The following is a 14,712-nucleotide window of genomic DNA, read 5'->3' as shown; positions in this document are numbered from 1 at the left end:
GCTCCTTTCTAATAGCTACCAAATGTTGTATGATTCTGATTGTGGCACCTCAGCCCTTGAATTTTTTTATTTAGCCCATATCCTCTGAATTTTGGTTCTAAAAGTTCTGGTAGTTTTGCTTTGGGGTTTTCTTCCAGGAGATGGTTGTGTGGGGAAAAGGTGAAGAACTTATAGATCAATCACATATTGATCAGGGACTCTTTCCTAAAGCCTTAAAGGCCTCAGTTTAGGAAGCATGTGATTTTAGATAAGGTCTGGACTATATTCTATTGTTCAAAGAAGGACACTTTGGTGAGAAATCTATACATCTGTTTCATTCTATTGACCAAATAGGGGAATAAAGACTTATATGACCAATCACACCATATAGAGGGTAGGATTTAGGGGATTCTTTGTCTAAAATGTATAAAAGCTGTGAATACTCTCAATGGAATGGCTCCTACTGTGGCCTTTCTGGCCTTTCTGGCCCACAGGACAGGGTAGTCCACTTCTTGAGATTCTAATAAATTCTTTCTGTACATCATTTGGAGCAACTCCTGAGAAGTCAATTTAGGTAGGTGTAGTAGTCCCAAACATGGTCAATAGATTCTTCTTAATCTTGTTCTCGTTCTCGTTCTTGTTCTTGTTCTTGTTCTCATTCTTGTTCTCGTTCTCGTTCTTGTTCTTATTCTCCTCCTCCTCCTCCTTCTCCCTTCCTCCTCCTCCTCCTCTTCCTCCTCCTTCTCTTCTTCTTCCCCCTCCTCTTCTCCCTCCCTTCTCTCTCTCTCTCTCTCTCTCTCTCTCTCTCTCTCTCTCTCTCTCTCTCCCCCCTTCCCCAGCTCTATCTTTGTTTCTCTATCTCTGCTTCAATCAGAATCAAGTGACTTGCCCAGGGACACACAGCTGGTAGGTGAAGAATAAGGAAGAATAAGCTAGAAAAGTGGAAGAACCAGAAAAAAGTGGTCATGAAAATTCATGGAGAGACAGCATCCAGGAAGAGGGAGTGGGATAGTCAAATGCTGCAGTGGTCAAGGAGCATGAAGCCAGTCTCTCCAGCTATTGCCTCCCCCCTGCTTATCATATCACAATTCCCCTTTTCTTTCATTATTTCCTGGTAGCATTTGTGGGGAAAAGAAAAATGAGAAGAAGCAGAACTTCCTCCCCAAAGTAGGACTTTTCTAATTTGGTCTCAATTTGTCTCCACTTAGAAGAAGCGCTGATCAAAATGTTGATGAATGATGGGGCTTGTGCTGTGAAAACTTTCTCTTCAGTTCAACATGCTCTCTCCGACTAGAAACTGTAGTTTCAGGGTCAATGTGAAAATGAAAATCATCAACCACCAACCTCTTCAGTTATTTTTTCAGAATCTCAAAGTAGGGAGGGAACTCAAGGGCTCACCCATCCCTGACAGAGAGTCCTTTCTGTGTCACCTCCAACAAAAGGTCATCTAGTCCTTGTTTGAAGGCCCTGTATCCACTGCTAACTGAGGTAGTTCATTCCACTTCGAGGGGGCCTTCTCTGTAACTGCTTCCCCGTTCTCCTAGTTCTGATCTAGGGATCATGGATAATTTTATTTTATTTTTAAAAACCTTTTTCTTTTCTTTCCTTTTTTTTTTTTTTTTTTTTGCTGAGGCAATTGGTGTTAAATGACTGGGCCAATGGTCACACAGCTAGGAAGTGTTAAGTGTCTGAGGCCAGATTTGAACTCAGTTCTTCTGACTTCAGGGCCAGTGCTCTCTACCCACTACACCAACTAGCTGCCGCTAAAGCTTTTTATTTTCAAAACATATACACAGATGATTTTCAACATTCACCCTTGAAAAACCTTGTGTTCCAAATTTTCTTTCTCATCTTTCCCCCCAACATGTGTAATTTTTCTATAAGTATTTCCACAATTATGTGCTGCACAAGAAAAATCAGATCAAAAGGGGAAAAAATAAGAAAGAAAATAAAATGCAAGCAAACAATAACAAAAAGAGTGAAAATGCTATGTAGTGATCCACATTGAGTTCCCATAGTCCTCTCCCTGGATGTGGAACTCTCTTCATCACAAGGTCATTGGAACTAGCCTGAATCACCTTGCTGTTGAGGAGAGCCACGTCCATCAGAATTGATCATGGTATAATCTTGCTATTACTGTATACAATGATCTTCTGGTTCTGCCCATTTCCCTCAGCACCAGTTCATGTCAGTTTCTCCAGGTCTCTCTGAAATCATCTTGATTTTTGTTTCTTACAGAACAATAATATTTCATAATATTCATATCCCATAACTTATTCAGCCATTCCTAAACTGATGGGCATCCACTCAGTTTTCAGTTCATTGCCACTACAAAAAGGGCTGCCACAAACATTTTTGCACATGTGGGTCCCTTTCCCTCCTTAAGATCTCTTTGGGATACAGGCCCAGTAGAGCTACTGCTGGATCAAAGGATATACACAGTTTGATAGGCCTTTGGGCGCAGTGCATAGATAATTTTTAAATGGCAAGTAGAGTGCTAGATCTGGAGTTTTTCTGACTCACTTTCCTGAATTCAAATCTGGCCTCAGACACTTCCTAGCTATGTGACTCTGGTCAAGTCACTTCATCCATTTGCCTCAGTTTCTTCATCTGTAAAATGATCTGGAGAAGGAAATGGCAAGCTCCTCTAAGACTCAACAATGACAACAAATCCACAATGTAATTTCTATTTGACTTCATAAGGCTATGAATAACTTTTTAAACCATATTGACCCTCAAGATGTTCTGGACTTATAGATGGTACTGAAATAATTTTAATTTCCTGAGTGGTGTTGATAGAAAAGGGAAAACAAGGGAAGACAGTGACCAGAGGCATGCTAGGATGGCCAAGGGCAACCGACCTGATATTAAACTCATTTTGCTTTGTGCATTCCATTCCTTGAATAACCAAGACCTGAATCCAAGTAAATTAGTATTCTTTGCCCCCCAACTTTTTCTCTCCCCACTCCACCAAAACTTTCAGATTGGTTCTCAGTTTTCTCAAGACAGGGGAGGAGACTGATTGAGTCATAGATCTGGACTAGATGTAAAAAGCAAAGAGCTTCCTCTTTTTTATTGATGCTGCTCTCACCCATAAGGAGGAAGAAGCGGAGGATGTTCAAGAAGCAGGTAAAAAGGCACCCTGCTCTTTCCTTATCCTATATTTTCCTTTTCTCTCTTGTCCCCTCCCCATCATCCTTGTAATTTCATTCATGTTGCCAAGTGCCCTTCTTGGTCAGCACTGACTTTCTTCTCTTTGATGTTGCCTTGAAACTAACTTTAACATAGGCTACAGTAAGCCCTCCATGTCTGGGTCCTGATTGGTCCCCAACATCTCTTTCTTTCTTCCTGGATCCCTGCACTAAGGTGGGAGCAGCCCTTAGTTAGCCTGAAATTTCCTGGTTGTCTGAAGCAGGGACAAGTAGTCTAAATCTCATCCATCTCTCTGTGGGGGCCCAAGCCAGGTTCCTGATCAGGGTGTCAGGTGGGACTTGGTCCAGAGCTAAGAATGTTAGGGAACTGGATGCCACGTGCTTGCTGAGGTTGGGCTTAATGATAGAGAGCGATGATCATTACTGTGGTATAGCGCCATTCATCCCTGGGTTCAGTCCACTGAATCTTGGGAATCTCTCTCTACTTCTAACTTGTTGAATTCTATTTATCCCGGAGCATAGCTTTGCCCCCCTCGGCCCCAGTCAATGGGCCACTTCCATTTTCCTCTTTGGACCTTTGCCAGCTTCCTTTATCCCAGGACCTGTCCCATACGAGCTTTTTTTCTTAGACAAACTTTAGGAGAGGAGCCATATAGAGAGGGCAAAAAAGAGTAGAGATGGGAGCAAATCTGATGTGACAGGAGACACACTCTATCGGCACATCCTGGTCATCCCCCAAGAGACCCTGCTGAAGGCACCTGCATGTAAATAGAGACAAATTTAACTTTATGCAAATATTAATCACAACTAGGGTCACAAGAGGCAATATGTTACATTCAGAAAGTGAGAAAATTTGGGGTTGGTGTGAAGGAGAGCTAAGGGCCAGCAGGCTGAACCCTCCACTCTCTCATCTCTCTGACCTAGTGAGCCAGCACCTGGGGACGCCTCTCCTCTGTGTAGAGTCCTAGACAGAGAGAAAGCAGGAAAAGAGGGCGTCTTATTCCCTGTCTCCTAATCTAATAAGTGAGACAAGATTTTCAAAAATAGTTATGAACAGACGTGCCCCCCCAAACGTACAAAGGAGTGATGTACCCAGACAACTCTGGAACAATGTAGATATTCTGAGAAGTGTTGAGGGGGCATAGAAGGAAAGCAATGGGCAGAGCTAGATGGGACAACCAAAGAACGCATCCAGGAGAAAACAAGGGACTTAGCCGACTGAGCCAAGAACTGATTTTCCGTTTTCAGGAGCTCTGACCGGACCAGAGGCGCCATCATGAGAGGCCTTCTTCAGCTTTCATTTCTGGTTGTTGGTAAGGACTGTTTCTAATACCTGGGAGCTGGAGCTGAGGAGGGAGATAGGTTTTAGGCGAGAGGATGCTGTTGGAAGAGGGGTGGGAGAAGCCGACTCCATAAGAGAGCTCACAGGGAGTCACTGTTCTTAACAGACTCGATCTCCCTCTTTCTCCACGGGCTCCGCTTGGTTCTGTGTATGGGTTTTCCCCCTCAGTCCAGTCTCTGTGTTAGTTTGTTTCTTGTTTCTGTCTTGCTATCTCTCAGACAGAATTGGTTTTCTTTCTTGACCCTACTTCTTCCCTCTTTCTCCTGTCTTCCTTTGGGTTCCAGGATTCCCATTTCTGGGGCTCTGTAACTGGGATGTCAAGCTACCAAACGATATCCATGTTTGGGAAGGCACCTGTGTTCAGATCCCCTGCAGCTTCAAGATCAACAATGGCATGCGAGTACTAGACAACTTTCTCTTGTACCACAATCCGGTGTATGACGAGCTCACCAAGAAATTCAAAGGGACCATTCTCTTCAACCTACACAATCCTGCTGAGAACTTAAGGATAGAGTTTCTGGGACACCAAAAGAAAGAGGACTGCAGTTTGCTCATCCATCGGGTGCAGATGTCCGACAGCGGGATCCTGGGGCTGAGGATGATAGCCCAGAGAAATGAGATGTGGATGTCCTACATGCCTCTCAACGTCACTGGTGAGGGGCGGGGGGACGTAGAAGAATGGGCTTCCCCTTAAGCCGAGGCACATTGCTCATGGCCCCCTTCCCTGAGCAAAGCATGCTGGGATTTGCTCTAAACAAAAAGCAAGCATGAGCTGCTCTGCGTTGGGTCCTGGCAGGGAGGCACAGAAGGAGATGCCAGCCAGGCAGATCCTAAGTCCTAAGGAGCCCATGGTCTGGGGGCAGACAGTGTCCCTGCCCTTGTAGAATTCTCAGCTGGGCACATGAGCAAGGATAGAAAGAACATCCCTCTCTATAAAATGGCCATGATACTCATTCGGTTCAACAATTCTTTATTAAACACTTACTCTGGGCCAAGCACTGTGCTAGGGGCTGGGGATACAAAGAGAAATGGAATAGTCCCTGTCCTCAAGGAGCTTCCATTCTGAGGTGAGGGGAGGGGCAGGGAATAGAATATGTGCAAATATCTAAAAAATAATTTCAAGAAGGGGAGAGAGAGGGAGCACCAAAAACTTAGGCCGGGGAAGTTCCTTGCACTAACTACACTTCCAGAGGGGCTTCTGTGACCAGTGTCTTATCAACTTTAAAAGCATGATATAAATAAGAAGTTTTGTTTGTTTTTGTTACTCCTTGTTCTTGTTACAGTTATTATCATTGCTACTATGACTATAATGATTTTATAAAGTAACTACCAAGAAGCCAACATTTCCATAGTGTAAATCGCCGGAGTCAGGAAGGGCTAATGGGGAAATGGTCCTGAAGGAGATCCAGGCTGAGCATCCCAGATTAGAGCTAAGAGGCTCCCCTTCCTCCTCCCATCCTAGACCCTCCTTTTTTTTTTCTCCCTCAGCAACTGTGCCTCAACCACACATTCAGCTCCCCCAGCAGCTCCAAGAGTTGCAACAGGTCACTGTAACCTGCTTTCTGAACTATTTCTGTCCTGAGTACCTTGTGAGCATGCGCTGGTTCCTGGATGGACAGGAGGTTCCACCGGACCAAGTTAAGCAGTCAGTCTCCAAGTCACCCCAGAGGATCTCAACAGACAGCCAATTCACATTCGTTCCCGATTGGACTCACCATGGCAAGGAACTGTCTTGCCGCGTCTGGAACGCAATAGACGAGCAACTCTCTGAGAAGAACGTGCAGCTGGATGTGAAACGTGAGTCTCCCTGAGTGTATTATTTGGTGGGACCCCTGTTCCCTATGAAAGACCTTCTAGCATTAGCATCTCCATAATCCCAGATATCTTGATTAGGGTTTGCCCAAAGAGGCGGAAGAATGACTCAATCACCTACATCTAAGGCTGAGCTAGAGGCAATGGTGGAACCCCTTCCTCAACACTCAGACCCCGGATGCTGGAATGCCAGCTCCTTCCGCCTTGAGTCCCTGACCTCAGAGATTATAGACTTATTTTTAATATCAGCCTCAGACTAACAGATCAGAAGGTAGATAGACAATAGCGTGCAATTCTAGATCAATAAACATTTAAGTAGGTCTGTTCCTCACCCTGATACTCCATTTCCCATCCTTCTGCATTTGCTCTGGCTGTCTCCTAGGCGTGGAAGACTCTCTCCTTATGTCCTTCAAATCTCTACTAAAATCCCACCTTCTCTAACAGGCCTTTCCCAGGTTACTCTACTTCTAGAGGTTTCCCCACTGAGATTATCTCCCACTGACACCCCATATTTGCATGTGCACCATGGTTTGCCAGTGGTCTCCTCAGTTAAAATGAGATTTCCTTGAGGATAGGGACTGTGGTTTTACCATTCTTTGTGTCCCTGGCTTAGAACAGAACCTGGCACATAGTAAGTGCTTGATAAATATGAGTCAACATAATTGAATCAACAGAAAAAGGAATATAGAGATAGAGATAGGAGAGTGTTCTTGCCCTTCCTCAAGAAGTTACCATTCTACTGAGCTATATATGTGTATAAGGAGAAGTAATTCTAGGAGGAGAAGCTTCAAGGAGGGCTTATCTCTTACTTAGGAGAGCCGGTGCGTGGTTGAGCTTTCCTTCACCGAAGCTACAAATTCTGAGGAGCAGCATGGTCCAGGGAATTATGAGTTGGACTTAGAGGCACTCAAAACCCAAGTTCCATTTTTAAAAATAGGTATTCTCGGGGCAGCAAGATGGCACAGTGGGTAGAGCACTGGCTGTGGGACCCTGGGCAAGTCACTTAACCCCAATTGCCTTAGCAAACAAAAGAAAATTTTAAAAAATAAAAATAGGTATTCTCAATATATAACCAGAGTTCAATTTTGACCAATTTAAAAATTCATTTAAAATTCATTTTTTATTCATTTTTTAGAAGACTTTGTGTTTCATGTTTTTCTCCCTCCCTCCATTATCTTTCCTCTCCCCAAGACAGCAAGTAATCTGATATAGGTTAAATATATGCAATTCTTTTAAATGTAGTTCCATATTTGTCATGTCATGCAAGAAAAAAACCAAAAGAAAAAGAAACCGTGAGAAAGAAAACAAAACAAAACAAAAATCCCAAAAGTCATTTGGTCTCCATAGTTCTCTCTCTGGATGTGGATGGCACTTTCTATCTCAAATGTCTTGGAATTGCCAGGTTCCATTCTTGCTGCTGCTGCAGAATACTTGGGCTATATCAGACAACTTCTTCTCTCTCAGCCTCACTCAGCCTTTCATCACTTGAAAAATGAAGCTAGATTTATAAACACTTGAAAATCCTTTAAGCCATGCAATCACTCTTGATTTCCTTCCTATCGATGTCCATGTCTTCATCCCTAAGGACTTGTAGATCTCACCTGCAGAGTTCTAGGATCCGAGACTTTTTGAGTTTTCCCCGTTAATCTCTTCTCTCAATCTCTCTGACAAATTCTCTTTTTATCTAATTTACTCTCTGCCATTCTAGATACCCCAAAGGTAACCATCGAGCCCAGTCCCCACCTAGAAGTGAAGGAGGGAGAATCAGCGACTCTGAAGTGTTTGCTCCAAAGCAGCAACCCCAAGGCTCAAGGCAGATTTCTCTGGTTCAAAGATGAAAAGATTCTGTCAAAGTCGGATGAAAATCTGACTCTGTCCAAAATACAGTGGCAACAGACTGGGAATTACCAATGTGCAGCAGTGAATGAAATAGGCTGTGGGAAATCAGAAGCAGTGCATCTCCAAGTCCTATGTGAGCCGATCATGGGGTTGAGGTCTTAGGGAGGGATCAGGGAGTCTTTGGGGTAAATTTGGGGAATGGAGGAAGAGCGGTAGCTGATTCATTATTATTATTGTTGTTATTATTATTACTATTTGCTTTGTGTAGGACCTTGGAGGCTAGTGTTTGAGGGGAAGAGATCTTTATTGGTTGGCGGGATCACCCCACCAATCTTATATCGGCTTTTCTCCTTTCCCTCCAGATTCCCCCAAGCTTTCCAAGATTCAGGCTAATAAATTCACTGTGCTAGAGAACGACACTGTGGACCTGTATTGTGCAACCGAAGCCTTCCCTCTTCCAACCAATTATACTTGGTATCAAGATGAGAAGCAGATTCTGGGAGAGACAAACCAGAATCTCATGTTCCAAAGGGTCAACCGACAACAAACTGGCCAGTACACCTGCCTGGCTGAGAACAGTGAGGGCAGGGGTGAAATCAGTGAGAAAGCCAGGCTGGATGTGCAGTGTAAGCTTGGCCATGCGATGCTGGGGCTGGGCAAAGGTGGGGTGGGGGGGTGGGAGTGGGAGAATTTGGGATGAGCAAGGGGTTATGTGCAGAACTGATCCTGGACATGGAAGTGAAATCTCATTGCCATTGTCATCATTAAAACACTAATTTGTACTAGCAACAATATAATAGTTGGCATTTATGTAGCATTTCATGGCTTACAGAATACCTTACATACATTATCTCATTGGAACTCTCAAAAGTCATAAAGTATGAAGAAATATAGACTCATTTTACAGATGAAGAAACCGAGGCAAAGAGAGGTTATGGGACTGACCCATAGCTAGAAAGAGCCATACCTTGCATTGGGCTAGAATATATTCCAAAGGCACCATCTGTACTCTCAGGAAGCTCACAGCTGTAGACACACTAATGTAGTAGGGGGACAGAACAAAAACACTGGATTAAAATGTAGCAAGAGAGGGATTTCTGCCCTTCTCCTGTGGGACACATAAGAAAGGTCATCAGCTCAGGTAAGTTTAAAGGATAGAGAAGAGGTAGAGTGGAAAGTAGGGAGTGAAGAAGTAGGATGATTGGGCTGCCTGCTAAATCTCTGTTTCTCTCCCAGTTCCCCCCACTAGGGTGTTTGTGATTATTATTAGTCAGACGCCAATTCGAGAAGGTGACTTTGTGACCCTGGCCTGTTCCTACGAACAAAGTAACCCCCCTGTTAACAGTTATTTATGGAGGTCACCGCTCTCTAAAAAAGTCAGTTCCAACATTTTCAACATCTCCAAAGTCTCCTGGAATGCTGAGCCAATCACCTGCTGGGCCTGCAACATTAAATGTTCCGCATCAACCCCTCTCAATCTGGATGTACAATGTAAGAGAACAGAGGAGTGTAAGCGGCGGGGGGAGGGGGGGAGTCTGCAAGGGAGAGCTGAGAGCTGTGGGGCAGGCTGACCCAGGGAGCTCCAAAAGGGGGACTGAAAGATGGGACCGAAATGTTTAGGGCTTAAAAGGAGAGTTGGGCATTAGGAAGGTGAGTGTGAACAGGATGCATGAGGGGGAATGGAAGACTAGGATCTTCAGTTCTTGAAGGAGAGAAGAGCCTGGAAGGGAAGCGTGAGAGAAGATGTTCGGGAAGTCTCGATTGTGGGAAAGCTAAGAAGACAAGCCATTTGGGACCTAGATTAAATCAACAGTGAATTCTCTCCCTAGATGCCCCAAGAGATGTCAAAATCATTCTGGTAACTCCCAAATCTGACATACGATCTGGAGACCGCGTCCAACTTCAATGTGACTTTGGGTCTAGTCATCCCCAAAATGTTAATTATTCCTGGACTCTAAATGGGAAGCACTTCCATAAGGGGAAGTACCTGAATTGGAGCTCCATCTCCCCAGAAGACGCTGGACTGTACATCTGTATTGTCACCAACTCTATTGGACAAGGCCATTCTCGGGAATGGGACCTGAATATCCTATGTGAGTGGCAGGGCTCGGGGACTAGGATGAGTGGGTCTAAAGGGTCAAAGGCTATGGTTTCGGGAGGGAGAATGGCTAGGGTCTTTGGATTTCTGACTTTCCTGATCTCTGCAGATCCACCCAGACACTTTCAAGTGTCCATTAACCCAAGTGACATGGTGATGGAGAAGACAAATGTGGAACTCACCTGTGAAGCTGATGCTAATCCAGCCATTCACCTCTATACCTGGTTTGACTGGAGAGGGCGAAAGATTAACTACTACGGTCAGAAGCTGACCTTGTGGCCTGTGATGACCTACCAGTCTGGGGCCTACTGGTGCCAAGGGACCAACAAGCTGGGCACAGGACAGTCACTTCCTGTCTTGCTAACTGTCTATTGTAAGGCCTCCCCCACCCTTATATTCCCATCCCCACTCTTGGTTTCTCCATAAAGCGAACATTTCTAGTCCAATATTGAATAGTAATGGTGATGGGGGGGCAATCTTGTTTTACCCTTGATCTCTCTGGGAATGCTTCTAGTGTGTCCCCATTACATGTAATGCTTGCTAATGGCTTGAGATAGATTCCATCCTCGCATTCTGTTTCTCTTCTTGCTGATAAAGCGAACGTTTCTAGTACAATATTGAACAGTAATGGTGATAGAGGGCAACCTTGTTTTACCCTTGATCTCCCTGGGAATGCTTCTAGTGTTTCCCCATTACATGCGATGCTTGCTGATGGTTTGAGATAGCTCCCATATGCACTCTCACCCTGAAGGATAACCTGCTCCTCATCTGTTTTCTAGGTCTCTCTGCCCATACATACCAACTGCTTCCCACCTCTCCTTCCATTATTCCCCACCAAGCCCCTGGCTCAGGCCAAACTCCTCTGCCTTTTTCTCCGACTCACTTTCACAGAAGCCATTTGCCTGCCCCAGGGTAATTTCCCTCATTTGATTCACCTTTTGAGCCTGGCTCAGGGTTAGCCCAGGTGAGCCCCGCCTACAACAAACCATCCTTCAGAATGATTCCCTTGGCCTGCAGAACTCAGTTTGTGCTTGTTATTTTGCTGCAGGGTCCCCAGAGTAGTCCTGTTGCCTCTATGGCTCTCCAAGGGGAAGGACTTGGGCTCTGGGCTCCACAAGTGCAGAGGGGCTCTGTTTCCCTCGTCTAGGATGCTGTAAGCCAAGGACAAGGATGGGTGACGGATGGAGCCAGATCAAAACAGGACAAACGAGACAATGGGCCTATAACAATGCCAAAAGGCAAATGGCCTCTGTGAAAGCCAGTCAGAGGAAAAGGCAGAGGAGTTTGGCAGGAGCTTGGTGGGGCTTGGTAGGGAATAACGGAAAGAGAGGTGGGAAGCAGTTGGTATGTATGGGGGACCTAGAAAACAGGATGAGGAGCAGGTTATCCCTCGGGGTGAGAGTGCAGATGGGATCTATCTTAAACCAGCAGCAAGCCCAGTGTTTAATCAGCTGTGCCCACAAAGGAGTCTTCCCTTCTTTCTCCAGACAGCCCAGAGACCATCGGCAAAAGAATTGCATTGGGATTTGGGGTGTGCTTGGCTATCTTCCTCCTGGCCCTGCTGGCTCTCCAATATGTCCGATGGTGAGCTTCCTAACCTTCAGGTCACTAATCTCTCTCCATCCAACCCCAGCCCCTGGCTCTGCTCCAGGACCCAAGGGTGCGGGACCTAGAGTCACCTCTCCCCCTTTTACTCTCTTTTGCCTCTAGCTGGAAGAAGATCAGAGAACAGGATTTCCGGGAGCAGCCCAACAGACAGGGCTCCTTCTTTATCAGGAATAAGAGGGTAGGGATCAAGAGCAAGGGGAGTGAGGGCAGATGATCCCCAGGAGGTGTGATGGGGCAGGATTGGAGGCAGCCTCGTATAGGGAAAGGGGATTAGCGTGGGGTCCCGAGACAGAGTTCATGCCCGAGGTGTGGGAATTATTGGCTGAGACTCTGAACAAATGGCTGGCCACTTAGCCTTAGCAAGTGAGGACAGAGCACTCATATGGCTCACCTCCCAGGGCTAAAGTGAAGACCAGACTTTATTTAAAAGCCATTCAAAGTGCTTTGGACCATAGAGCAGGACTCAAAAGTGAGCGGTGGTTTATGACGCTCTTGTGGGGAGATCCAGAGGGGGGGGACACACTCACACAGGCAAAGGGGGACAGTTGAAGCCTCGTTTCTTTCTCAGATGAGGAAGCCACCCTCCACAGCAGCTCCCCAGTCCTTGGGCTACTACAATCCTGCAGCGGAGGAGAGGGTCGATTATAGCACTTTGCAGTTTCCTTTGCCCAGTTCTCCGTGAGTACCAGGAGCCGGGTCCTGGGGAGGCAGGGAAGGGAGCGACATTTGTGTGGGACCGGAGAAGCTTGGGGAGTTGGGGGTTGAATGTGAAGTACAGATGACGATGTGTTGGGGGAGGAGGAGGAGGAAGGGCCCTAGAGGGAAGAAGGTGAATGTCAGGATGGGAGATGTCCCCTCTGGGATGTTTGGGGCCTGGCTGGGCAGAGGGGTGGTAGGTAAGGGAGGCCATAGCCTCAAGAGCTGGAACATGGCTGGCAGGCAAGGGGGTGTCTCCTCATACCGGCTTTCTTTTTTATAATATTTATTTTATTTTTAAAAAATAGCTTTTCCTCCCCCCCTTACTAATAGCTTTTTATTTTCAAAATATATGCAAAGATAGTTTTCAAGCTTTTATTTTTCCAAATACATGCAAGTCTTCAACATTCCCCCTTACAAAAGCTTGCGTTCCAAATTTTTCTCCCTCTGTCCCCATCTCCTTCCTCCCTGAGACAACAACCCACAGAGATTAAACATTGCACCTGCTTTCATTTGCCCTCTCGTCCAGGTATCTGGAGACCGCACCAGTTAGTATTCAACCTGAGGATCAAAGTGTCACCTATGCTGTGGTGAAGAAACCCGCTAAGGTGAGGAGCAGGGATGGTGAGAAGGGGGGAGAAAGCCTCCACTGAGTGAGGGGCTGCTGGACTGAGGCTGAGGCAGAGCCTGGACCACACGTCCCAGAATCCCTCAGCTTAGACCCCATGTGGCCAAGAGCTTCTCTGAGAGGAACCAGATTCTCTGATCAGAAGGGAAGAAGATGAATGAAGCGGAGGGAGGAGGAGGGCAGAGGGGGAAGCCATGAGGGAGAGGGAGAAATGACAAGGAGGTGACTAAGGCCTTTCACTGCTCACTTTCTCCACAGAGTGATTATGAAAATGTGACCCCACAGTCTTCTCCAGAAGAAGAAGGATTGCATTACTCTGAGCTGATTCAGTTTGGGGATGGTAGGAGACTCACCACGCAGGAAGAGGTGGAATACGTGACTCTGAAACACTGATGGGGGAGATGCAGAAGCCCCACGTCTGGACAACCCTGCCCGGGGGCGGCCTGGAGGACTCAGTGCCCCTCTGACCAGCTCGGTGTCTGCCACCCCCTCCCCTGCCGACTGTAGGGGCCCCCAGTTAATGCTGTGCATTTTCTACCCAGGACTGAGGGGAAGGCCCCTGGCACTTCTCAGGGCTTTCCTTTCCTGCTCTGGCAGTGCTCCCCCACTTTCAAAAGCCCTTTCTACCACACGTGTGTGCGGGCACACGCAGCACAAGCTCCATCCCTCCTTCCTCTCCAGTCACTTCCCCCACCCCATTCTTATCTATCCTTTTCTCCTCTCCCTAGCTGAATCCCCAACTCCAACCTGGCTTCCATGGCGCAGGAAGGCCCTGCGCCAGGGGGAGGACCCAAGGTGTGCCCAGGGGAAGATGGGCCGGGAGCCCGTCAGGGAGCCGGGGTCTCTCCGGCAGGCAGTCTCCCTTCCTGCTCATGCCAGAGCTCGGGGGAACTTCTGAGGCAGACAGAGGGAAATAAAAATGCTGAAACAAATCCCAATGGTTTCGGAGCTATTTTCCTTCTATATGATCAGTGCATTTGGGGGTGGAGGAGACAGGGAACAAACAAGACATTATGAAGGTGGGGACCTAAGAGGGGAGCCCCCGATATTTCATGGCCAGATTGGCAAAGACAGGAGAAGTTATCACAGTGATTCTGGAGAAACTCATTCAGTGTGAGTGTGTGTGTTTGTGTGTCTGTATGTGTGTGTATATGTGTGAGAGAGAGACAGAGACAGACAGAGAGACAGAGAGAGACAGAGAGACAAAGACAGAGAGACAGAGAGCAACAGAGAGAGAGACAGAGACAGAGACAGAGACAGAGAGAAAGAGAGAGAGAGAGAAAGAGAAAGAGAGACAGAGACAGAGAGAGACAGACAGAGAAAGAGAGACAGAGACAGAGAGAGACAGAGACAGAGAGACAAAGACAGAGAGCTTCACAGAGGTGGGGGGAGACAGACAGATAGAGACAGAGAGAGAGAGAGAGACAGAGACAGACAGAGACAGAGAGAAAGAGAGAGAGAGAGAAAGAGAGACAGAGAGACAGAGAGAGAGAAAGAGAGACAGAGACAGAGAGAGACAGAGACAGAGAGACAAAGACAGAGAGAAAAACAGACAGAG

At 46.5% G+C, this 14,712-nt stretch overlaps 1 protein-coding gene across 1 annotated transcript; it reads left to right on the top strand.

The window, feature by feature from the left end:
• Nucleotides 1–3,044: 3,044 nt before the first annotated feature.
• CD22 (CD22 molecule) lies at nucleotides 3,045–14,081 on the top strand. The gene is made up of 14 exons (XM_012545693.3): nucleotides 3,045–3,108; nucleotides 4,380–4,444; nucleotides 4,758–5,126; nucleotides 5,962–6,270; nucleotides 7,994–8,257; nucleotides 8,487–8,750; nucleotides 9,361–9,615; nucleotides 9,954–10,217; nucleotides 10,332–10,595; nucleotides 11,710–11,806; nucleotides 11,933–12,008; nucleotides 12,399–12,508; nucleotides 13,056–13,134; nucleotides 13,413–14,081. Exons 2-14 carry the CDS (start codon nucleotides 4,408–4,410, stop codon nucleotides 13,545–13,547), a joined length of 2,523 nt encoding a protein of 840 aa, XP_012401147.1. The 5' UTR covers nucleotides 3,045–3,108; nucleotides 4,380–4,407; the 3' UTR covers nucleotides 13,548–14,081.
• Nucleotides 14,082–14,712: the final 631 nt, after the last annotated feature.

Source organism: Sarcophilus harrisii, chromosome 3 (assembly GCF_902635505.1).
Source record: "Sarcophilus harrisii chromosome 3, mSarHar1.11, whole genome shotgun sequence".
Lineage (NCBI taxonomy): Eukaryota > Metazoa > Chordata > Mammalia > Dasyuromorphia > Dasyuridae > Sarcophilus > Sarcophilus harrisii.
This window is presented reverse-complemented; position numbering and strand designations above follow the sequence as displayed.

Bases quoted from the DNA above. Each gene is read 5' to 3' on its own strand.
- CD22 (XM_012545693.3), top strand. From the start codon at position 4,408: ATGAGAGGCCTTCTTCAGCTTTCATTTCTGGTTGTTG. The intron at 12,009-12,398 runs GTAGGGATCAAG...TTTCTTTCTCAG, and splicing joins TCTTTATCAGGAATAAGAGG to ATGAGGAAGCCACCCTCCAC. The intron at 12,509-13,055 runs GTGAGTACCAGG...CCTCTCGTCCAG, and splicing joins TTTCCTTTGCCCAGTTCTCC to GTATCTGGAGACCGCACCAG.